Consider the following 25,916-nt stretch of genomic DNA (forward strand, 5'->3'; position numbering starts at 1 on the left):
TTGTATTTAACTGAGGGTGATTGCCAAGTAGTACCTAATTAGGAGGAAGGTATGAGGAAGATGACAGAACTATGGAACGGAGAACAGCCACGCTAAATGAGGCATCCATCGCAGAGTCCTGCACCAGGGCATAATGGGAAGACAAGGTAAGTACCAAACTCCACGTGGCCTCCCTACATATGTCACGTGGTCTCCCTACATATGTCCATGAGTGGCATATTGTGAAGTGTGGATATAGTTGATGCTTGCACTTTTGTGGAGTGGGTTCATACCCCAAGAGGTGGAGACAGTCCCAATAATCGATACAGGGTGATGCACCCCAAAACCCACTGAGAAATCCTCTGAGTGGAGCTGGCCTGCACTGTAATCCTTTCCTCTATAGCAACAAATAGTCTCGGCTTCGTCCTCTGCAGGTTAAAGGCCAGGGACCTACAGACATCAAAGGGGTGAAGGCAGCATTCCTCCACTGAGGTGTGCGGCTTTGGAAAGAAGGAAGGTAAGCATATGGGTTGGCTGAAGTGAAAGCAAGAAACAACTTTCAGAAGAAACTTGGGATGCAAGCACAGGGAAATTTCATGGGATGAAATGGAATGTGGTGGAACTTTATGGAATGTGGTGGTTGTGGGGGGTGTCCGCCATCATGGCCCCCAGTTCACCCACCCTTCTCACAGAGGTAATATCTACCAGGAAGGTTACTTTCATGAAGAGAACAGAAGCATGAGGCTGAGGTTCGAAGGGCGATTTCATCAATGCTGTGAGGACAAGGTTAAGGTCCCACTGGGGAACGACAGGGAGAATAGGAGGATATGTTCAGATGAGGCCCTTTCAGAACCTTGCAGTCGATGGGCTAAGGAAAAGAGAGTGCCGTTCCACAGGGGGGTGGAAAGCACTAATGACCATATGTATACCTTATGTATACTATGACTATGTATACCTTAATGGAGTTGAGAGTGCGTCCAGACGCCTTCAGGGACAGGAGATAGACTAAAAGGAGAGGAATGTCTGCGGCCTCATGGGAACAGGAGGCAAAACATTTCCACTTGGTTTTGTAGGAACACCTCGTGGACCCTTTCCTGCTACTCGACAGGATGTCTTGTACTGCCGATGAACACTCATTCTAGCGAAGATGCCCATCCAAAAACCAGGCTCTCAGATGAAGCATGTGCAGATCAGGATGTCTGATCCTGCCATTGTGTTGTGTGAGCAGTTCAGGGAACGTCAGTCGTGGAAACGGAGGATGCTTCAACATACAGAGAAGAAGAGGAAACCAGAACTGGTGAGGCCAGAATAGGGCAATCAGGATGACCATGGCTCTCTCCTGCTGAATCTTGTGGAGGACCTGGGGCAGGAAGGGTATGGGGGTGGGATGGGGGGTGGGGGGGAGAGAGGCATAACTGATATGATTCGACCAGCAAATGACACAGACATCACCTTGGGAACAGGCTCCAATCCCATCCCTGGAACAGTCCTGGAAGCATTTGGTGTTAGCGTGGGAGGCAAAAAGATCCCTGTTTGGAGTCCCGCAATGGTCAAAAATGCCTGTTACCACAGAGTCGTGCAGCTCCTATTTGTGGTCGGCCATGAAATTCCTGCTGAGAGCATCCTCAATCATATTCTGAGTCCCTGGGAGATAAGCCACTGACAACAGAATATTGTGTGCGATGCACCATTTCCTGAGGAGAACTGCTTCTGCAAAAAAGCACTGGTGACCTTATGCCCCCTTGCTTTTTTATGTAGTAAATGGTGGCGGTGTTGTCTGACATGATGAGAACATGACGGGAGCAGATGGGAGAGGAGAAATGCATGACATGCTGCTCTCATCATCTGAAGTTCCAGGACGTTGATGTGCATCCTGGATTCCCAAACGGTCCAACTCCCTTGTATAATGTGTTCACCCACATGGGCACCCCATCTGTCAAGCGTCGTGCTTGGGGAGGACAGAAGAAAGACATCCCGGTGCACACCTGAGCTGGGTCTGTCCACCACCAAAGAGAGGAAAGAACCTTGGGGGTGGGGGACAGTCAATAGGTTGTCCATGGAATGGAGCCTCAGGAATGGACTCTCTGTAGCCACAGCAGTAGACAGCGGAAGTGAAGGTGAGCGAATGGGGTGATGTATGTGCACGCCATCATTTGGCCAAGTAGAGAAAGGGTTAGATGGATATTTGCATGGAAGTAAGTGCCCTGCATATCGAGAGAAATAAACCACATGCTTCTTTCTAGCAAGGGTATGATGGCTGCAAGAGTGACCATACAAAACTTTGGCTTGTGTATGAAGTGTGTGAAACGACTGAGATCTAGAATTGGTCTCCATCCTCCCTTTTTCTTGGGTACCAGGAAATAGGTAGAGAAGACCCCTGCACCCTGAAAGGCTGTGGGAACAGGTTCTATTGCTCTTCTCTGAAAGAGGAAGTCCATCTCTAGGGCGAGGATACTGTCATGAAAGTGGTCTCGAAGGTGGGATCAGGACAGGGGATATGGATGGAGGTATCATCATGAACATGATCGTATAGCCAAATCCGAATGACATCCAAGACCTCACTCCACACTGGTAGAAAAAGAGTGCTAGGTAGCTCCCAAAGAGGATGGGTAACTGTGGGGTGCAAGGTGGTTGATAGCTCTCTTAAAAGGCACTCAGAAATATCGCTTACTCAAACATGGAGTGTGTGATGTCGAAGACTGTGCTGACGGACCAGGCAGATGGGGCCACTGGATATTTCAATGCTTATGGGGAGGCTCAGATGGAAGAACTGAGGAGCTCTGTACCATTGTGCTGGAGTGGACAATAGAATTTGTACTTGGGAGCTGGTGTAGAAATATCAAGCAATTGCAGGGTGGCTCTAGAGTCTTTAAGGGAGAGCAGGGAATCAGTCTTCTGGGTAAAGAGGTGAGATTCATCAAAAGGGAGGTCCTCAATTGTGTTCTGTATCTCCCTTGGGAAACAAGACTAATGCATCCTCCTCATGACAATTCCTGTGGCCACAGTGCGCAAAAATGTGTCCGCCGAATCTACTGCGGCTGGAGTGTTGTCTTGCCGACCAGTTTGCCTTCTTCTAAAATAACCTGGAAGCAGGTACGATCCTGCCGGGGAAGCTTGTCCACAAGGTCTAACTGGCCATAATTCAAAAAATCATATATTGCCAGTAATGCCAGGTAATTAGAGATGAGAAACTGAAGGCTGGCTGAAGAAAAGACCTTATGACCTAGGAGGTCAAATCTCTTATCCTCCTTATCTGTCAGAGTGGAATGCGGGTGTTGTTGCCTAGCCCATTCAGTAGCAGCCTGAATAACCAGGGAATTGGGTGAGGCGTGAGAAAACAGAAACTCAGATCCTTTTTAGAGGAGCATATCTTTTTTTTCCCCCTTCAAGGTGTGTGCGCAAGTGGCCAGGGTATCCCAGACAACGCATGCCCGCTGAAGAATGGCACTGTTGATTGGTAGCACCGCCCTAGCTGGAAACAATGCATGAAGAATGTCAAGTATTTGACGTTGGCTGTCCTGCACCTCCTCCAGTGAAATGTGGAAGGCATCAGCCACCCTCTATATCAATTCCAGGAACTGGCAGTAGTTGGCTGGGATGGGGAGGAAGGAATTTACATTGCTGCATCTGGAGACAATGGGAACAGCTCCAGATCCGGCGGCACCGGAGTCAGGCTAGCCGGTGCATCTTCCCAACCCTGGTTCCAAACATCTAATAGATGAAGGCCCGAGTGGCGAGATGGGGGGCTCCTCTCGGGAAAGTTCTGAAGGGGGGGATATTGGGGCCAAGACACAGTACAGCCAACCAGAAAGATCTGGCAGTTGTTGCAGTGGACAACACAGAATGGGGTACCAGTGGCTCCTGTGCTGAGGAAAGAGAGGATATTGCTACTGAGTAGGTTAAACCTTCTGGTATTTATGTCAGCAGTACAGGAGAGGCGGACCTGGTGTTCCATCTCCAATGCTGAGAAGTCACAGCCTTGTTTGAATTGCAGTGCTGTCAGAACCAAGTGAGTCACAGGGGTGTGTTCAGGAACACAATCTAAAGGCAGCAAGTCCAATGCAAGGGAGTGGGGTCTCTTATGAGGCAAATGCACTGGGAGACGTGGCGATATCACCTCATCCAGGACAAACAGTTCATGAACGGAGAACTGCCTCAGAACCGATGATTCTTGTGACTTTGGTGGTACCGATCCAGAAGGCGCACACGGCTCAGTAACTGGGACCAGCAGGTCCAGCGTTCTATGCGACTTCTTGCCATGCTTGTGAGCCTGGGAACGCACTGCTTTTCCATGACTTAGAGGATGCAAAGTCCTTCTCGGGCCTTAAGGAAGATTTACTGCCATGCTTATGACATGCTTCCTTGCCTCATGGCTAGTCCCTGGCATGGGGTCCTTACCACTGGGAGAACCAGATTGGGACTCCGCAGTAGGAGGCGTGCTCCTCGACTGCTCAAGCCGATGTACAGGGGGGTTCCGTGGTCTAGATCCAACCGCGGCCTCATGGCAATCTCTATGAGGTGCTTCTTGAAGCGGAGAAACCAGCCTTTCTAGGTATGGGCTGGGAAGGAGAGACAGATATTGCACCTTGATGCAATGTGGACTTCCCCCAAGCAGTAAAGGCAGCATTGGTGCTCGTCACTGATCAAAAATGAGCAAGGGCAGGAAGTGCAGATCTTGAACCCTGGAGTCTTCAGCATAATCCAGTACCCAAGCGTGGGTGCTGGGGAACGAAGGGGGTCAGTAAAACAGTATCCCAAAGTCCTTAAAATCCTAAAACCTACTGCTAACACTAAAACTACTACAAAAATAACAAAACACTGAACTGTATACAAGCATAAAACAGTCTTTTTTTCCTGTATTGAGGAAAGTGCATCACAAGAGACTAGAGAACAGATAACTCTCTGAATCGGACCATATGGTGGTGAGAAGGAACTGAGGGGTCTGGTCAGTCCACCTTGCCCTTTATCACCTCAATCAAAACCATGGAGATAGAGCAAGGGCACATGTGCGGACCAACGGACAATACTATTTTCAAAAGCTCAGGGTGCATGTGCATAACCATTAGTGGAATACAATAGGGAACATCACTCAAATGAGAGAGGGATACAAGGAACTATTGATGTGTGCCATGAGCTTGGCCTACAGAAGCAGTGGGTGACACTCTAGTCTAGACACAAGTAGGCTAAGATAGGAGCAGTTTCAAGGGAAATGGGGGACACACACAGCTCCTAGCATGGGGGAAATGGGGATCCCTGGTAAGGGAGAGGGGACACACAGAGCCCCTGCATGGGGCAAGGGGAGAATGGGTCACAAGAGTATGGGGAAAAAGGGCATGGGATAAACAGCTCCTGGCCAGGAGGGGGGGCAGAGAATTGAGGGGCACACAGAGCCCCTAGTTGCTGGGAGTCCCTGAAATAGAAGAGGATGACAGGGTAGCACACAGAACAGTTGTGGGGGAGAAAAGGAGTCAAGCAAGGAACCCTTGGTTCATGCTGTGACCTTGGCCTCAAAAAGCACCAACGCATGCAACCCCCTAGTTTAACAGATTTCCACACACAAAACTTGTTTTCAAGTTACTTTCAGCAAAAGTAATTTTATATTATATTATATTTATATTAAATGAAAAAATGTAAGTCCATTAGTCAGACCTGTAATTTCCCAGTTTGACCCAAATGATATCCTGGAAACGGAGTTTCTTTCCTGCCCTACAGTCATTGCAGTACCAGCTACCATCTGGCATTTCAATATTTAAACAGTCTGGGTGAAACGCTGCAGGACATGACTCACAGCACAACAGGCTTCCTCCTGTACAAAAAAAAAAAAAAAAGATTGAAAGTTTAAGTTTCAAGGGGGAAAAAAAGTTTAGCATTTCAGTCTGATTTAAATCACAATAGCATGTAACTGCATACTACATTTTTAAAAAAACTGGTTAGAACATACTGATCTGCAACAAATGGATATCACCCATTCATATGAAAAAGCCACAGAAATCCTCATTTACTTGGGTGAACAGACAACTTTGATTACTAAATTATACAAACTAGCAATATGCTGTGTTTTTATAGTCCTATTTAGCTGTGACACTCTGAGTGAGTTTTCTAGACCTGAAGAAGAGCTCTGTGTAAGTTTGAAAGATTGTCTCTCACAGCAACAGATGTTGGGCCAATAAAAAATATTACCTCACCCGCCTTGTCTCACAAATTAGCACGTGAACTAACAGTAAAATAAAAGCTAGGATAATGCATCACAAATTGTAATTACTCCATTTTAACAATTCCATTTTAATTTATGACGATGCTTAACAGTATATAAAATTTTAATAAAAATTAGTATCTACAGAATTTTTCCAATAAAATTTTATCGAGGAGAGGGATATCACATCACTATTTTGCATGTGTCACATTCGGTACCCCAAAGCAACACTCTGGCAACCCCATATTCACCATGGTGATATAATTATGATGTGTTTTGTGCAAAGCATGCTTTGTGAGGTATCATTTTAAAAGTCTTGATCTGTTGAACATTAATATCTGGTTGGATTGTATGTGCTATCATTGTATGAGAAATTATGAAGTTTTGCTATATGTGTGTGTTACTGAAATATGTTGGGCAACACCCACAGCCAGCCTTTCAGGTACAACAATGGAGAAGCCAGACAGCGTTGATGGCCCAGTAAGGGGAATACATGCGCACAAGGACTACCCCAGGAACTATATACGATGGAGACCTCTCAGAAAGAACATGTAGACAATGGAGACTACTTGACTCACCTCATAGCAAAAGATCTTTCCAGCAAGCTGGAGGATCCTATAAAGGAGGGGAAGTGACATCATCATTTCTCCTCTCTCCCCCCACAACTCAACACCTGGAAACACATCTGGAGACAAAGACTGAACTGGGGAGGTGGTTCCAGGCTGGAAAGGAGAATCCCAGCTTGTGTATTAAGGAACTATACCATCAGGGTAAGAAACTACTTAATTCATATCCTGTCTAGTTTATAGAACTCAGATTGCGATTTTACTTTTATTTCTTAGGTGACCAACTTTGATCTGTATGCTTACCACGTATAGTCACTTAAAATCTTTCTGTAGTTAATAAATCTGTTTTATATTTTACCTAAAACAGTGAGTTTTGTTTGAAGTGCTTGGGAAATCTACTCAGGAACAGGAGCTGGTGCATGTCCTCTCCACATTGAGGTGGTGGACTGGGTAATAAACTTACACTGGTCAGCCTTCTGATCAGGGCAAGATGGTACAGCTATGGACTTTAATAGGGTTTAAAAACAGAACTAGATAAATTCATGGAGGTTAAATCCATAAATGGCTAGTAGCCAGGATGTATAAGGAATGGTGTCCCTAGCCTCTGTTTGTCAGAGGGTGGAGATGGATGGCAGGAGAGAGATCACTTTATCATTACCTATTAGGTTCACTCCGTCTGGGGCACCTGGCATTGGCCACTGTCAGCAGACAGGATACTGGTCTGGATGGACCTTTAGTCTGACCCAGTATGGCCATTCTTATGTTCTTGGGTTGTAGGGCTTGGGATGTGTGGGGAATTGGCTGGAGCCTCTCTATTGTTGATTCATGAGTGGCTAGCAAAAGTATTCATGTAATGCAGCTGTGTGTGTCCCTGCCTTTGGACGTCTGTGTTAAGTGCAGTACCTGGGGAGGTCTACAGCTTGTCACACCATCACAGTGTGAGAGGAAGCCCAGGTTGGTGAGACATACCACATTTCCAGGTTGCACCCTGTCACAGTGTGCATGAATTTTCAAGTGGGAAGCTAAGCAAACTGTGGCTTAACAAGCTTCCACAGTGTTTATTTAATTTGTCATCAGGTGTGGTAGTTTGCTTCCTCCATGTTCTAATCAGCACTGTGCACACTGGCTGCACTCATTAAGCTTCTCTGCCTAACAATTAAATCAAAGGGTAGTTGGACAAAGTGCAAGCAAAAAAACCTAAAGAACTTGCCACCTGCAGCTAACAAGATACTCCAACACCTTCAACAACACTTTGAAGAAATCTGAAGTTACACCATGTGTCTGGTGTTTTTCTTTAAATATCTTAATAAAATACATTAAAGTGAAAAATGAATATTTAGATGTTGATTATACTTTTAGTAAAATAATAAAATAAAGATTTGTATATCGATTTACCTTTTGAGCACACAAAGCACCAGCTCACATTGATGTGCGCATGATGACTTTTTCCTTTCATGGCAGTGAAATGATTGGTACAAACAATGCTGTTGGAAGTGATCACTGCACACCCTGCAGCAATGCAAACATCTCCAGCATGGTAAGCGACAGGACAGCGAATACACCGCATCATTTTGCCTAGCAAAAGAAGAATACTTCTATGTTATCTTTCTTAACTTGCGATTTAACTGGGCTGCAGATATCATGCAAAAAAATGTGTTTTATTGCTGCATAATGTAGCCTATAAACATACATACAAAATGTAACAAACACCATATCTTTAAAAACTGTGCATTTAAATTCGATCAGAATATTGAATTAATGCAGGTTTTCTGCACCGAGTTTTGCTTTTAAGGAAGATGAGATCCCACACTGAATTAAAGGCACTGTAACATTCTAATGTGAAGAGCTTCACCAAAGGGTCTCCAAATTAAGCATTTCATTGCTCTATATTATTTATATAAATATTCCCAACGCTCTCTCACTTGCATTCTCCCATATCTGTCATATTTAATTTCTAGGCTGTTTAGGAAAGAGATGTCTACCTTTCAGTATTTATTTTGACACATGACTGGCACAACTTGACAAGGCACAAGTAAGAATACATATAATGACAGATAATTATGCGTGTACTTCTACATGTAGTTTTCCAAATAATACACTCAATATTGAATATATGTGTGGAGATCTGCACATAATTGGCACATACGAAAGGGCAAATTCTGCTACTCTTACTCATGTAAGTACTCATTCGTATGAGTAGTTCAGCTAACATTAACAAGACTATATATGCAAGTGCTGAAGGAATGGGGCCTGAAGCAGTAATAAAAGTGGTATACTACATAGGTGCCTTATGGCATTTCAGTCTATTTTAACATTTTTTCCAACCATTTTTCTACTTTACACATAGCACACACTCCTCCTTGAGTTGTTCTGAATTATCAAGGTGGGAAAAAAAAATTTTTTTATTAGGGCAGTTGATTAATCACAGTTAACTCATGCGATTAACTAAAAAAAATTAATCACGATTAATCGCCGTTTTAATTGCACTGTTAAACAATAGTATATCAACTAAAATGTATTAAATATTTTTGGATATTTTTCTACATTTTCAAATATATTGATTTCAATTACAACACAGAATACAAAGTTGACAGTGCTCACTTTACACTACTATTTTTTATTACAAATATTTGTACTGTAAAAATGATAAACAAAAGAAATAGTACTTTTCAATTCACCTCATACAAGTACCGTAGTGCAATCTCTTTATTGTGAAAGTGCAACTTACAAATGTAGATTTTTTTTTTGGTTACATAACTGCACTCAGAAACAAAATAATGTAAAACTTTAGAGCCTACAAGTCCACTCAGTCCTACTTCTTGTTTAGCCAACTGCTAAGACAAACAAGTTTGTTTACATTTAGGGGAGATAATGCTGGCTGCTTATTTACATCATCTGAAAGTGAGAACATGCGTTCGCATGGCAGTTTGGCCTGTAAATACCTTGCAATGCTAGCTACAAGTTATGCTAAACATTTGTATCCCCCCTTCATGCTTTGGCCACCATTCCAGACGACATGCTTCCATGTGGATGACACTTGTTAAAAAAATAATGCGTTAATTAAATTTGTGACTGAACTCCTTGGGGGAGAATTGTATGTCTTCTGCTCTGTTTTACTGAGCCTGGGGGAGGGTGTTGGGGTGCAGGAGGGGGTGAGGGGTGCAAGCTCTGGGAGGGAGTTTGGGTGCAGGAAGGCGCTCTGAGCTGGGGAAGAGAGTTGGGATGCAGGAGAGGGTATGGGATCCTGGCTCTGGGAGGAGGGTCAGGGCTGGGGCAGGGGTTTCAGGTGCAGGCTCCCGCCAGGTGGCATTGACCTTGGGTGGCTCCCGATTGGTGGCACAGCGGGGCTAAGGCAGACTCCCTGCCTGCCCCGGCCCCACGCTGCTCTCAGAAGGGACCAACATGCCCCTATGACACCTGGGTGTGTATGTGAGGGGAACGGGACGGGCCATGTCTGTGGCTCTGCGCCTTACCCCTCTGCAGGCACTGCCCCTGCAGCTCCCATTGGCTATAGGCCCCATTCCTGGCCAATGGGAGCTGCAGGGGTGGTGCTTACAGGCAGGAGCAGTGCACGGAGACCCCTTCCCCCTCCTCCCCTGGGGCTGCAGAGGTATGCTGGCCGCTTCCGGGAACAGCGTGGGGCCAGGGCAGGAAGGGAGCCCCACTACACCGCCGGACTTTTAGTGGCTGGAGACAGCGATCCACTGGGAGTCTCCAGGATCGACCAGTCAATCACGATCAACCGGTTTGTGACCACTGTATTATTTAACAGTGTGATTAATTGTGCAATCAATTTTTTTAATGACTTGACAGCCCTAATTTTTATTGTTTTAGATAAAATAAGTACATAAAGAAGAAGTAGCCATATGGAATTTTACTCATCTTAGGAAAAAAATTACTTTTGATCAGGGATCCATCATGAAATACATAAATCTGAAGATAATTCTTTTTCAGAAAACTATAACTAGGGCTTCAAGTGAAAGCGCCTCTTTAATTATAACCAGAGTTCTCCTACCACATCACTATAATAAAGTATGTTCAATGAGTTGAACAAGATTAATAGCTCAATTAGCAGAGGTACCTTTAATTCTTTATGTACAACAAAAACAATAGCAACTCAAAGTTCATGAAAAAATTCTGAAAAAAATGAAGGAATACCTTTTGATATTCTTGGATTTGAGGGGTTAGTAACATGACAGCTCACACAGCTGTGGAGAGGACATCTAAAACCTCTGTTCTCAAACACAGTAAGATGAAATTTTCTCACACAAGCTTCATGGTAGAATTTACCGCACTGGGATACAATACAGCGTTTCACATCTGCCTTTCTCTCCTTACACACAAAACACGTGTGAACACCTAAAAATAAAAGTAAGAAAAGTAACATCCTATTTCTTACTTGAGTTTCTGTACTTAGGCTATTTTTGGCAGTGGGGGGGGGAGGGGGACATATAACTTTGAGAATTAAAGGGCTTCTAATCTACCCATCCCAAAACAAATCAAATAAAATATAACTACAATATAAATCAATTACTGTTTAAATTGTACACAGTTAAACTCCAACTCCTCAATCACTGACTTGCTTACATGTTCTTATTTAACGAACCTCTAACGACCACAGGAGTACAATAAGGGCAATTGTTTTTAACAATGAAGTAAATAACATTGGTTGTCTGTGATTCTGCAGAAGCTAAGATCAGCCTACAATGTGAGAAAGTTTATGAAGCTTATTTCTGTGCCACTTGAAAACCAGGTCTTGAAAACTTCATTATTATGCTTCACAGTTTTCTTCAACAAGGTTCAGTATGTTTTCTGTTTGAAGATGCAACAGGACTATAATAATTTTTAAGTCATGTTTAAGTATTATAAACCAGTAGTAATTATTACAGGAGAAAAAGCAACCAAGATTAATAGCAAGAAGTACAGTTAGGGTTTTTATAGGACGAAGAGGAGATTGAAAAATGAGAAGATTAAGGGGAAAAACAGACCAAAAAAAAAGAACAGGAATTGTTGAACCTACTTCTTTTACCTGATTGTAGGACTTATGCTTTCCACAGGTTTTGAGTCTTCTGGAATTACATATGATGACAAGTATTCTGCAGGTGTTATGATTATGTACTGCACATGCTAAACTAGCTCAGGGTGCACGTAGTTTCAACTAAAAATGCTGGGTACCTGGATATTCTAGCACTTACACGAAGAGACAAAATTAATGGTAATGTGAGCTCCCATCCTGCCTGGCACCAGAAGAAAAATGGTTCCTTCAGATATACATACTCTGAGCTAACAAGATTTGTTAGGACAAATGATATGACTACTATGGCTTTTTATTAACAGAAGTGGACAAGACTTGCCTGATGTACATTCACGACAAATGAATTTTCCTGCTGGTCTTCCAGGGAGCCCAAGGCAGCTTACATGAAAAGCTCCAAAGCATAGGCCTTCACACAGCAGGAGATCACCTGGTTTTTCACACAGCTTTTAAATCAGAAAAGTATTGAGCGTTAAAAATACGCATATAGGATTAATTATTTTCTTCATTATTTCTCTCACCCACTTCTCCTCTCACTCTTCCTATCTGAAGTGGAGGAAAAGACACTTCTACAACCATCAGATTATCTAGTTTCCAAGCAGAAATGTTTTTTCCATTCCTACAAATATCTAGGATGTATTTAGTAAATACAAAATATTTACATGCACGCCCTCTAGACACACACACACACACACACACACACACACACAGAGCGCTAAATAATGTAGATTCAATCTATTAAATACAAAAAGATTTTAAACAATTTTCCTACATGTGGAAATTGCAGACTATGTAAGGTTAAAAGCAACCTTATTTTCTCCTTACCAGGAATCATTAACTTAACATGCTAGGCCTTGTGATACTTCCATGCCTGAATTGTCAGCATTGGCACATGAATAAAAAGCGCTCACCTGCATTTTCGTAACTGTTGTTCTCCGAGATGTGTTGCTTATGTCCATTCCATTTTAGCAAAAAGAAAAGGAGTACTTGTGGCACCTTAGAGACTAACAAATTTATTTGAGCATAAGCTTTTGTGAGCTACAGCTCACTTCATCGGATGCATACAGTGGAAAATATAGCGGGGAGATTTTATATACACAGAGAACACAAAACAATGGGTGTTACCATACAGACTGTAACAAGAGTGATCAGGAAAGGTGAGCTATTACCAGCAGGAGAGTGGGGGGCATTCGATGAAGTGAGCTGTAGCTCATGAAAGCTTATGCTCTAATAAATTTGTTAGCCTCTAAGGTGCCACAAGTACTCCTGTTCTTTTTGCGGATACAGACTAACACGGCTGTTACTCTGAAACATTCCATTTTAGGTGTGTGCACGCGTTGTCAGAGATTTCTGCCTTAGCGGTATCCGTAGGGCCAGTATGAGTGGTGCTCCCATATGTTGATATATCAGGCACTGCTGGCCCTGTGTCCTCTCAGTTCCCTCTTGCCGGCAACTCCGACAGAGAGGTAGGAGGGCGGGAAATGGAATGAACATGAGCAACAGTTACGAAAAGGCAGGTAATTGTTTTTTCTTTGAGTGCTTGCTCATGTAGATTCCATTTTAGGTGACTCACAAGCAGTATCCATGGAGGTGGGCTCGGAGTTCACAGCTTAGCGGCTTGCAGCACTGCCCTACCGAAGCCAGTATCATCCCAGGCCTACTGGGTCAGTGCATAATGGGACGGAAAATTGTGGACAGATGACCAGGTGGCCATTCTACAGATGTCCTGGATAGGCACATGAGCCAGAAAGGCTGCCGAAGAAGCCTGTGCCCTGGTTGAGTGGGTGGTGACAATCGCCGGGGATGGCACCTTCGCTTGGTCATAGCAGACGAGAATGCAGGCAGGGATCTAAGAAACTATTCTTTGAGTGGATACAGGGCGACCTTTTATTCTGTCGGCCACAATGACGAATAACTGCGTTGACTTATGGAACGGCTTGGTCTGGTCAATATAGAAGGCAGAGCCCCTTCTGAAGTCTAGGGCATGTAGCCTGCGCTCCTCCTCAGACCTATGTGGCTTCGGAAACAAGACTGGTAAGTAAATGTCCTGGCTCAAAATGAAACTCGAATGAGACTACCTTGGGAAGCAACGCCAGGTGCGGCCTTAGTTGGACTGTGTGCAAGACCATGTAAGGTGGCTCCAAGGTGAACACCCGGATCTCGGATACCTGGTGGACCGACATCACCGCAACCAGGAATGCAACCTTCCAGGAGAGGAGAAGGAGGGAGCAGGAAGCCAGCAGCTCAAAGGGAGGACCTGGAAACTGCGACAGCACCAGATTCAAGTTCCACGGAGGGACGGGGTCCCTGACATGCTGGTAGAGGCACTCTAGGCCCTTAAGGAATCTGGCCGTGATATCCTGAGCACAAACTGACCTGCCCTCGAACGGCGGGTGGAAGACCAAGATGGCCACTAGATGGACCTTGATCGATGAGAGGGACAAGCCCTGGAACTTAAGGTGCAGGATGTAGTCCAGAATAAGCTGCAGCGAAGCCCGCTCGGGATGAACACCTGTCTGCAATCCAGCAGGTGAATTGTTTCCAGGTGGCCAGGTTGTTCGCTCTGGTGGAGGACTTCCTATTTACCAACAGGACGCACTGAACCTCGGCTGAACACTGCTGCTCCTGTGCGTTTAGCCACGCAGCAGCCAAGCTGTCAGATATAACACCGCCAGGTTGGGTGCAGAAGACTGCCATGGTTCTGGGAGAACAGGTCCAACCTGAGCGGTAGCTGGAATGGGATCACCGCTGAGAGGTCCAGCAGACAGTGGCGCAGCCACGCCGGCACCCTGAGGATGACCCTCACCCTGTCCTGTTTGATTTTCATGAGGACCCTGGGTAGCAACGGCACCGGACGGAAGGCTTACATCAGAGCCTCCGACCACGGGAGCAGAAAGGCGTCCAACAGGGTTCCTCTATCCATGCCCCCAGTCGAGAAGACAACGTGGCATTTCCTGTTTTGCCTGGACACGAACAGGTCCACCCAGGGAGTTCCCCACCTGCGGAAGATGGAACTGACCACCTCCAGATGAAGGGACAACTTGTGGCGAGACGAGAACATCCTGCTGAGGCGATCTGCCAAAGCGTTCTTGGACCCTGGAAGGTGAGCAGCCATGAGATGGATGTTGTGATGTAGGCAGAAGTCCCAGAGCCAGAAGGCTTCCTGGCAAAGGGCAGACAACCAGGATCGGCCCTGCCTGTTGATAAAGAACACCGTAATCATGTTGTCCGTCAGGACCTGAACCACGCTGTCTTGTATATGAGGTAGAAGGCTTGGCAGGCTAGTCAAACAGCCCTGAGTTCTCTGACGTTGGTTGAGGCTTTCGATCTCCTGAATGAGGAGTTGCTTGTGAGAAAGGTCCCTGAAGACGGATGGGGAAGGAGGGTGGGAGGGATGGTAGGCTATAAACTGCAAGGTGTAGCCTCTTAGGCCCTTTGTCCTTTCATCTGTAGAAGCCAGACCTGGGAGCCCTGCAGGACCTAGACTGCGTCGGAAGAGGCAGAGGATGGAACGGCTTCCTGGACTGCTGAGGGGTGTGCAAGCCCAGGGATTGGAGGGTGTCTCGGGAGTCCTTGAGCCCACGGAGCCTAGAGTCAGTTAGCTCAGAAAAGAGCACCGAACCCTTGAACTACAGGTCCTTGATTATGGTCTGCATCTCTTGGGACAGCCCAGAAGCCTGCAACCAGGAGCTACGTCTCATGGCCACTGCCAATAAGACCACCCTAGCAGCCGAGTCCATCGCGTCCCAGGCCACCTGGAAAACTCCCGGGGCCACCACCATGCCTTTGCTCACCAATGCAGCAAACTCTTGGACACAATCCTGTGGAAGGGCCTTCGTGAACTTATTAAGGGAGTCCCACAGCTTAAAGTTATAACGTCCCAGCAGGGCATGGTGCTTAGAGACCCTAAACTGTAAGCTGGCTGTCGAATAAACTTTCCTGCTGAATAAGTCGAGTCTTTTGACTTCATTTTTTGGCGTTCCACAGCGGTGACCCTGCCTGTCCTTTTCATTCACCACAGACACAACCAACGATGCTGTGTGGGTATGAGTGGATAGATACTCTAAGCCCTTTGCAAGGACATAGTATTTCTTTTCCACTTTCTTTCATGTTGGCAGAATAGATGAGGGGTTTGCCACACTGATTTGGTTATTTTGAGCACACCTGGGTGAACGGGCAATGCAATTTTTGCCAGTGTGGTGGCTGAGATGACACTGAAGAGGTTGTCTGTCTCCTCAGTGACCTTCTCAATCTGCAGACCTAGATTTTCAGGCACCCATTCAAAGAGGGCCTGGTGCTCCTTAAAATCGTCCGGGGGACTTCTGGTATGGGAGGGTCTGGCCAACGCCTCATTTGGGGATGATGAGGACGATTGTGTCACCTGAGAGATGGTGTCACCCCCTCCCTTGTCAGGGGAGGGCTCCCTCAATGCCAGGGTCTGGGTGCACGGGCTCTGCTTCCACCGTGGAACCGTGTTCTGATTACGGCACTGGCACTACCTCAGCTGGCCCAATGCAGCCAGGAGGGGTTGGGAGTACTGGACCGGCATCATCAGCACCTCCCACGGGTTCCAGTACCGTAACTTGGGGGGGCTACAGCCCCTGCTGTGTTGGAACCATGGCCGGAGCCACCTTGCTCTCCTGAGTTGGAGGGAAGTCGCCACGTCTTGACAACGGGCTAAAAATCAGTCCGACCCTGACTACTGTCCCTCCGGTGACCATGGCGGGTCCATTGAGGCCTAGGTCTGCCTACTGAGCCTGGTAGGCAATCAACAGGGGAAACAGGAGTAACGCTGCCTGCCAGAGGAATGGTACCAAGGCAAACACGAATGACGCCGAGATCCCGAATGAGACCTCCAGGATAGAGGCCAACGACAAGGAGACCTTCTGGGAGAGGGTGTTCAGCATCTAGGCGACCTATGCCCAGAGGGTCGTCAGTACGGGGAGCCGCCATGAGACCGGAGTCCCTTGCCTAGTAGAAGGGGATATTGATGGAGATCTAGGCCTTCTGGCTGGCGAGACAGGCTGCTGCGCTGGGTCTCGAGGTCACAGCAACAGGGAATTGCACCTGCGATCCAGCAACTTGGGGTGTTACACCAGTCTATGCTGCAGCACCCCAGTGGTTTTCCCCTTTGGTGCCACGAGCGGAGCCGTATCAGTCACCTGGCGCGGCAGCCACTGGGACCACTTCGGACACTCAAGGCCCCATCACTGGCTGGGAACCCCTGCTGCTGCTTGAGGTGGGAGGGGGGGCCCTGATGGGTCCGACCTCTACAGTACCCCCATGAAGCCCCATAGCAGGCGCATGACCTGACACAAGTCCTTTGCCCGTGGCCCCTCTCTCCTTTGGTGCTGAGGGCCTTCTTTTCTTCAGCCTGTTCTTTGGCGCGGGCGAAATGGAATATGCAGGCGATGCACGCCAAGGCTGAAGCATTGGGCGTGGGTGCCGCGGTGGAGGGTTCCGATGCCGGATGAAGAGCAGCCTCTATCAATAATGACCTCAAGAGAATATCCTGCTCTTTCTGGGTAGGCAAAAGATGGTACACTTGTCTTTCCCGTGGCCTTCACCCAGACGCTTAAGACAGCCATCGTGCGGATTGCTGATCGGCATTGGTCTGCTGCATGACGCACACAGCTTGAAGCCGGGAGGAGCGGGGCATGCCCCACTCAGGGTAAACTCCCAAGTGGGACTCTGTTGACTATCACACACTATCAACTAACTAACTATTAAACTACGTACAACAACCACTAAACCAGTCAATGGACAAACGCTGCTGCTCTTGTGAAGCAAGACAAGGTGCTCCAACCAACCTTAAAGGGCAGTAAGAAGGAACTGAAAGGGCGCAGGGCTGGTAGCACCTGATAATTGCACCACATGGGAGCGCCACAGCCAGCGCAACGGATACCGCTAAGGCAGAAATTGCCGATAACTGTGCACGTGGGCGCACACACACCTAAAATGGAATCTACATGAGCAAGCACTCGAAGAACTACTAGAAACTACCACGCTCTAATGACAGCACAGTTTAAGTGATTAGTCACCTCAGCATTTTAAAATAAATGTAATTTCATTATTACTATATGTAAAGAGTGAGATAGAGAGAGAATTTGCTTGTTTGGCCCTTGGAGACAAACCAGATATTCCCTGATGTACGCTACCTCATTTCACAAATAATGATCCCTTTTTAAATACTGGTAGCAGCATTTACTTTTTTTAAAAAAAGCCTGACTATACCAATACCATCATTAAAGTGTTATTTATATTACAGTAGTGCCCAGAGGCCATAATCCGGGTCTCACTGTGGTAGTCACTGACACTTTACAAATACACACACACAAAGACAAGTCTCTGAGCTGTAGGGTTTACAATCTAACACTAACTAGTTACCTGCCCTCCTTTGAGAAAGGTATTATGTTTGTTTTGCAGTTATGGAAACTAAAGTGGAAAGGCTACATGATTTGCCCATGGTCAAATAGAGCAATAAACTAGAATTCAACAATCCCTCTCTTCTAGTCTAGTGCTCATACCACTAAACTATTCCTCCCTAAAGAGATGTAAATAACCCAGGCTCGGATGAAGCATTAACTCCCCCCGAGTCCCCAAAACCCTATTTCCAGTCTCAGTTTTGTATCTTTAAAAAAAAAATGTTTCTAGAGAGAAAATCCAACAGTAACAAATGACTAACTAATGTCTCTCACCTGACACACATACTCCTTTTTTGCTGCTGCTCCTCGCTCAGATTTTTTGGATGATATAGATGCTTCTGTCTGAGTCTCATCTGCACTTTCATAGGGTGACTCTGACCGCTCATCTCCTTGACCATCCGAGATCTGAAGATTAAATGTATGCATTAAATCTATCAAATTCACAGAGGAAAATGGCTGAGTGTAATCAGTTTTATGAGAGAAAGTTACTAAAGGAAACATGAAGATGGAAGTCTAGACTAAGACTGTGTCAGACTATTATTTGCTTTGCCACACAAAAGTAAATTTTCTTAAAAAACTAAAGTTACATGTTGGTGGATGCCCTATAAAAAAGACTAACCATTGTTTTCACAGACTAAACAAATACTGTAGATAAAAATCTCAAGTTCTTGCTGCATGCCATTTTAGAATCACTTTTCTATTATAACTAGTCAAAGGTAACATATTGTACCATATGCACATGAATGGTCAATGTGTTGTCTAAGGCAGTGTTAGTAACTGTGTTTCTTTGAAGAACGTTGTCTGCAAATTCACACTTATTAGACTCATATAATCAGTGCCGTTGAGATTTCGATACCTTGCAGAAAAAGCACTGCCCCACTGGTACAGCAGAAACATCACTTCATAAAACTGAACTTTGGTGCCCCGCCTAGAATATGTGAGGACATCCCCAGCTACCTAGACTTGCTCCACTAAATCTCAGTCTCATGAGTGCACAGCTCCAAGGAAAAGGGAAAGGTAGGTAGCCCTGTAGTGTGAATAAGCAGAGGCAACACTCTCAGAATCACCTTTACTATGTTAAATAATATTTTCCCCCCTTTTTCAGGGTGGCCTCTGCATATTCCTACCAGCAGGAGTCTAACAGGCAATCAATTCCTCCCTCACCCCAGAAGAGCAGTTGTGAAGAGCATGTTGTGAAGACTTCTAAATAAAAAGGACTGCAAAACTGTCCTCTTAAAGTAAGCATCAGACCCAGAAGCCAAGTCAAAACAGTAGTGCAGCATTCCTGAAGATTTCTACAATGAAAACATTATGGAGGCAGGCTATCAATGCCACTTTAGCCCTACACTAAAGCGAAGCTGAAGACTTCGGGTACTTGTCATCCTAGCTAACATATTTCAATACACAAATGAATTCTCTTGGAGACATTGCATGAAAATGAAATGGCCCTTTATGCTGACTCCAATAGCTACAAAACATCCAGCTGACTTCCTAAATGCTCTAGTCCTATTCCAAAAACAGGAATTAAAGCCCTTTTGATATCTATGGTACAGATATTCAAATTTACCCTTGTGAAATACAGTGACAGGAAAACACCTCTAAGCTCATCTCTCAGATGTAACTGGAATTTTTTTTAAAAACCCTATTCTTTAGGGTACATGCTCTACATCTGGTGACACAGCTGGCTCCCTAGAGCAGGGTGATCCTTAGGCCTGATTGTTTAAATCATCTTCGAAAAATTAGGAAAAAAACCCATTTTTTAAATCCAGATATCTATATAATCTTAGCTTATCTACACAGTGTTCACACTTAAAATATTTCTACCTATTTGCAACTTCTACCTGTAAGAGATATTTGCTCTACAGGGAAGACTGCTAAAACTGGTAAATGCTTTCAAAAACAGGTAAGAGATGTCTCCACTCTAAGGCCCAAAATGTTTACCTACTATAACTGTTGTAAATATGTTGTAAATATGATCATTTGGATTGTAGAGAGTTTCTGTGGTCCTGGAAACTTGGGTGAGGGGGCGGTCTGCTAAATGCAGAAAGACAAAATTGGTAGGCAAGGACATTTTATTTCAAACTTCTAAAGTTTTACACAAAGGCTCAAATCCATATATTGCAATGGGAAGAGAGGAAGGAGAAGGGGAAAAGGTGTTTCTTCGAATATGTTCAGATAAAGTTTTGGATAACTGAATCATAGAATCATAGAATATCAGGGTTGGAAGGGACCCCAGAAGGTCATCTAGTCCAACCCCCTGCTTGAAGCAGGACCAATTCCCAGTTAAATCATCCCAGCCAGGGCTTTGTCAAGCCTGACCTTAAAAACCTCTAAGGAAGGAGATTCTACCACCTCCCTAGGTAACGCATTCCAGTGTTTCACCACCCTCTTAGTGAAAAAGTTTTTCCTAATATCCAATCTAAACCTCCCCCACTGCAACTTGAGACCATTACTCCTCGTTCTGTCATCTGCTACCATTGAGAACAGTCTAGAGCCATCCTCTTTGGAACCCCCTTTCAGGTAGTTGAAAACAGCTATCAAATCCCCCCTCATTCTTCTCTTCTGCAGGCTAAACAATCCCAGCTCCCTCAGCCTCTCCTCATAAGTCATGTGTTCTAGACCCCTAATCATTTGTTAATGTTAACAATGAATGTTAATGTTAACTGATGTAAGAGAGATGATCCTGATTTGGATAACAGGAAATTTCTTATAATTGAGGTCCAGAAAGGCTGTAGGGTTTTACAAATAATTGATTAAAAACGGTAATTTTAAAGACAAAAACATAGTTTGACAATGTCCTTGTAATCCTCTTGGACTGTGTATGTGTGTTTTATATCTATACTCACATATTAAAGGATTTTTCCCCATTTCAAAACACTGAAGAATTTTGTTTAGCAGTTTTAAAAATCTCAGCATTTAAATAGTTAAAGGAAACTTTGTTTCTCTGAGAAAAGTAATCAATCAATTAAAATAATTAGTTTCATATAGTTTTAAGCTGAAAATGATATTTTTGAGTGCACCACTAGCAGCAGCCATTTACTGAAAAATGAGTTTGAGACAGACAGTATTTGGAGTTTGTGGCAATACAGAACCATTTCCATCCTGGTTTAAATTATCTGACACACTGACCATGTTTAAGATAATCACATTTTTAATTTGTATGAGCAGTATTTAAATCATTTTGTATTCCCATTTTTTCACCTCCTAGTATGTTCACATTACAGATGGCTCAAATTGATAATTTTTAAACAAAACATGCAGGAGCTGTTAAGTTTTGATTCCTTTCAGAGCACCTAACTCTGCTCTATATGATTTAACAATAAAAAAACCCACAAACTACAAAATGTAAAATTAATAAAATACAGCAATACTAGTTGCTCTCCAAAGAAAGATCATCAAAAAGCATTCCCAAAAACTTGAGAGATGAGTGGTGAAGTGTGCTTTAAAGATTAACATAGCCTCTGCTGCATCAAAGGGTAAGAATGTTCCAGAATCCTCACATGGAAAATGCCTTCCTCATTCCCAGTCTCCTTTTTCTTTAAGCCAGAGCAATGTTAGCATAAGATCTTCTCTGAATTTTTTTTTTTAATTAAAGATATGCTCGAAGAATTATTTTGGGGAAACTCCATAGGCTGTGTTATACAGGTGGTCAGACTAGATGACCACAAATGGTACCTCCTGGCTTTGTAATCTATGAAATATTTCAATGTCAAAACAGCAGAGGGCAAGTGCTAAACTATTTGGGTTTTTATACCTTAAACTCAGCCCAGAAGCTAACAGGAAATCAGCATAGACCCTGAAACACAACAGTCATGTGCATAAACACTGGCACCACCAGAAAGGATCAACCCACGCACCTCCATGCAACTGCGGTGATGGACTTAATCAGCCCACTTAGGGTAACAGGGCAATCTACAGTCTACACCAATACTAAAGGCATCTTACCACCTTCCTAGGATACTAACATAACATAGACACTCTCAGCCAAATCTAGTTTTGAGGGAGACCACCTACACAGAACCAAAAAAAAAAAAAAAAAAAGCACAACTATACCACCATTCAAATACCTTTCCAGACTGTATCATATATCTGAACAGAGACAAACCCATCAACAATGGCCCTACAGTGTCCACTGATCAGGTCTGTTATACCTGTATAGTATAACAATACATGAAACTAAGGGCAAGTCTACACTACAAAAGTAAGACAACCTAAGTTATGTCGACATACAGCCACCGCAGTAATTAAATTGCTTTTGCATGTCCACACTGTGCTCCTAGTGTTGGCAGTGAGCATCCTCACCAGGAGCGCTTGCACTGATTTAACTGTCCAGCGTGAGGCATCATGGGACGGCTTCTGAAAGGCAACAAGAGTCAATGTAAGCAACATTGTGTCTACACTAACACTGCGTTGATCTAACTATATCGACTTAAGCACTATACCTCTCACGGAGGTGGAGTTATTAAGTCGGTACAGTGGGTGTGTAACATTGGTGGAAGCTACATTTTAGTGTAGATGCATACAGAGTTAGGTCAATGTAAGCTGCCTTACGTCGACATAACTTTGAAGTGTAGACCAGAGCTAACAGAACTAAAATCAAACATATCAGCTTTTCATTATGTCCACAACACAATTTCACATAACTTGCTTACGTCCACAACTACCACACAAACTGACAGGCAGAGCTTCCCATAATCCCTCTTTCTATCCTCCAAGTCCTTCATGTTTTCAATGCACAGTAGCATTGTTCAACCCTGTCACTCTAAGGTAAGCCTGGTCTACGCTACAGAGTTAGGTCGATGTAAGGCAGCTTACGTCGACCTAACCCTAAGCGTCTACTCTGAAATGTAGCTCCCATTGATGTAACTCGCCCACTACACCGACTTAACTCCATTTTAGCAAGAGGCATAGTGCCTAGGGTGATGTAGTAAGGTGAAGATACTGCATTGCTTACATCAGCTGTTGCTGCCTTTCAGAAGCCGCCCTCACAATGCCCTTCACTGACTGTTAAATCAGTGCATGTGCTCAGGTGAGGATTTGCACTGCTGTCACAAGCAGCATAGTGTGGACATGCAAAAATGATTTAATTACTGCAGTGGCTGTAAGTCAAGTCAACTTAATTTTGCAGTGTAGACTTGCCCATAGTCACTGAAAGGACACAGCTACCAAACTGGGGGCAGACTGCAAAGACCTAACGAAACACTCACCCAAACATGACTATTAACCACTTCCACAACGTAATCTCTCCAACAATCCAATTCCATGGAAGCTTCTCTCCAAACTCATCAGTCTCATATGTCGTCAGTAACAATACCTCTATATCCCACTCTGCACCAAAGCCTCCAAGTGCCTCATGTGGGCTGCTGCTATGAAACAATAGTCTTGCTGCCACTTATGGCAAGATGGTAGACGGAAGTCATTCTGAAGGTGGAGAAATAGGTCTCATAACCATGCTTCATGAACCTCTCATATGTAAAGAATCTCACAAATATCTGCCACATCATAATCTTTATGTTCTCACATTCTTTAGCTCTCATCTCATCAAGATTTGTGAGCTAGTTCAGCAATTTCCTATCTCCAAAGTTATCCAGAAAAGAGGATGGAAATATCTAGTACGTGTATTAAGAATAAAGACAAAGTGTCTGCTCTTGCAGGCATGCTATTGGGCAGCAGCAGGAGGTACATGTAAAAAGGAGCCAACTGAAAGAAACCCTATGCCAAGCAGAGAAGTGAAAACTCATGGGACTTGACATACGGGACACATGCAAAGTGTGACCCAGGCTAGACAGAGATGGCAGTGCCTTGCTCATGCCCTAAGCAATGTCTGATATTGTGGGAAGGATTCAGATTAATCTGGGTGATGAAAGTATTTCATAGCACTTTTTTTTTAATCCAAAAGTGTTTTTTTTTTTTAAACTAACAAAAGTATAATTAAGGATCAGTTCACTCACTGCAATGCAGTCACCTCTAGAGTGGAACATAACTAAGAAGAAAAGGAGTACTTGTGGCACCTTAGAGACTAACCAATTTATTTGAGCATGAGCTTTCGTGAGCCACAGCTCACTTCATCTGATGAAGTGAGCTGTGGCTCACGAAAGCTCATGCTCAAATAAATTGGTTAGTCTCTAAGGTGCCACAAGTACTCCTTTTCATTTTGCAAATACAGACTAACACGGCTGTTCCTCTGAAACCTGTCATAACTAAGAAGATTACTATTTTAATGTGTCTGTTAAAATATTTCATAGTGAAAGCATCAAGCAAAAGATCAAGCACAAGCTTCTAGATTGCAGTGCTCTGCATATTTGGTACTTTTTTGATGGGTGGGTTGTGGAGGGTTAAAATGTAAGTTCCTATTTACTAGAATTTACCCCAAGTCCACTAAATGAGCATGTATTCACAATCAAATAGTAGAGTAATCTCCTTAATAAGGCATAAATTGCATACAATTAACTTCTCTTTCTTGATGTTCAATCAAAATTGAGGGTGACTATCACTCATAGTGGCAAGACCAGATATTTTTAGTTATGGGTAGCCTGCAATTTTAATTTTATTATGTGTCCTTTTACACCTACAAAAGAATATTTTCCTCCTCACACACTCAGTACTACTTAAAAAAAAAAAACCAAAAAAAAAACCAAAAAAAAAAAAAAAAAAAAAAAACAACGCCCCACTAATGGGAAAATAAGCTGAAGTCAATGTAGACATTTGTTTAAAATATTTACTGTAAAAATTGGCAGTTTTCTTCAATGTGACCTTACTTAAAAGTTCAGTGTTCCATTACTTTTGTGCATTGTGTACAAAATAAAATGTGAGTCATCAACCTATATAGAAACATGAGTACTATCAAAACTTACAGTTGCTATAGGTAATCAGTAAAAGATTTTAACAGTCTCTCCCTAACTCCCCTCCTCTCCCAAGCTGTTAGAAAGGACGGCCTCTGAAGCATCTACCCAGCATAGTACTGACAAAGCAGCAAATGATTTATAGTCAATTGACAGGGAGGGAGTTTTAGAAATCAAATATATAATTTCTTCACTGGAAACTGGGGGAAAGGAGGAGTGAAATTCTGGCCCTATTTAAGTCAATGAGAGTTTTGCTGCTGACTTCCATTGGGCCAAGATTTTACTTTGGGACTTTGCTTGGCACCTAAATAGCAATGACCTCATTAATCATTCAATTAAGTCACTTGCAAGAGTAACAAATTCTCCTTTAGTGCCTGAAGATCTCATATTCCCTGTGCATACTATACATTAAATATTGATTAAGTACATGAGATCTTTAAAAAAGTGAGTCTATTCAAGAAATTTAAGTGCATTGCTTTTTAAAATTTAATTTCTCCATAGTTTTGTTATTGACAGACTTTGTAGTACTGAGTCAAACTGAAAGAAGCAGAATTTCAGATGCATTTATAAAATATTTTGTTTTAATATTGCCATGTTTCTCCTGATTTTCAGCAACTGAAAGTTATGTAAAGCTATATAAAACATGATAGTATATAATCAAGCAAAGCATGTCATCAGTAAGCCTGATTCTCTTCTCCCACACATTTTGTATTAGTGTAATACCATTCTCTTCAGTGAAGTTACTGTAGATTTATACTGGTGTACGAAAGAGCATATTCAGGCCTCATCTCCTACGAAGTTTCCCCATCCACCCTCCTTTTTTGAAATACACCTTTCAGTTGCCTTACAGTCCTTTGCAGGGTTACCAAAGGCAGAGTT

The 25,916-nt window shown here is 43.8% G+C and overlaps 1 protein-coding gene across 4 annotated transcripts in view; it reads right to left on the reverse strand.

The window, feature by feature from the left end:
• Positions 1-25,916, reverse strand: part of NSD2 (nuclear receptor binding SET domain protein 2) — a 150,738-nt gene that overhangs the window by 33,461 nt on the left and 91,361 nt on the right. For all 4 annotated transcript variants that reach the window (XM_048849101.2, XM_048849102.2, XM_075128104.1 and 1 more), the window contains exons 11-15: positions 18,469-18,600; positions 12,093-12,216; positions 10,897-11,097; positions 8,134-8,313; positions 5,629-5,785 (exon numbers count right to left, since the gene is read on the reverse strand). In XM_048849101.2, coding sequence (XP_048705058.1) covers positions 5,629-5,785; positions 8,134-8,313; positions 10,897-11,097; positions 12,093-12,216; positions 18,469-18,600 — 794 coding nt within the window. The remainder of the gene's footprint in view (positions 1-5,628; positions 5,786-8,133; positions 8,314-10,896; positions 11,098-12,092; positions 12,217-18,468; positions 18,601-25,916) is intronic.

The sequence above is a fragment of the Caretta caretta genome, chromosome 4, assembly GCF_965140235.1.
Source record: "Caretta caretta isolate rCarCar2 chromosome 4, rCarCar1.hap1, whole genome shotgun sequence".
Classification (NCBI taxonomy): Eukaryota; Metazoa; Chordata; order Testudines; family Cheloniidae; genus Caretta; species Caretta caretta.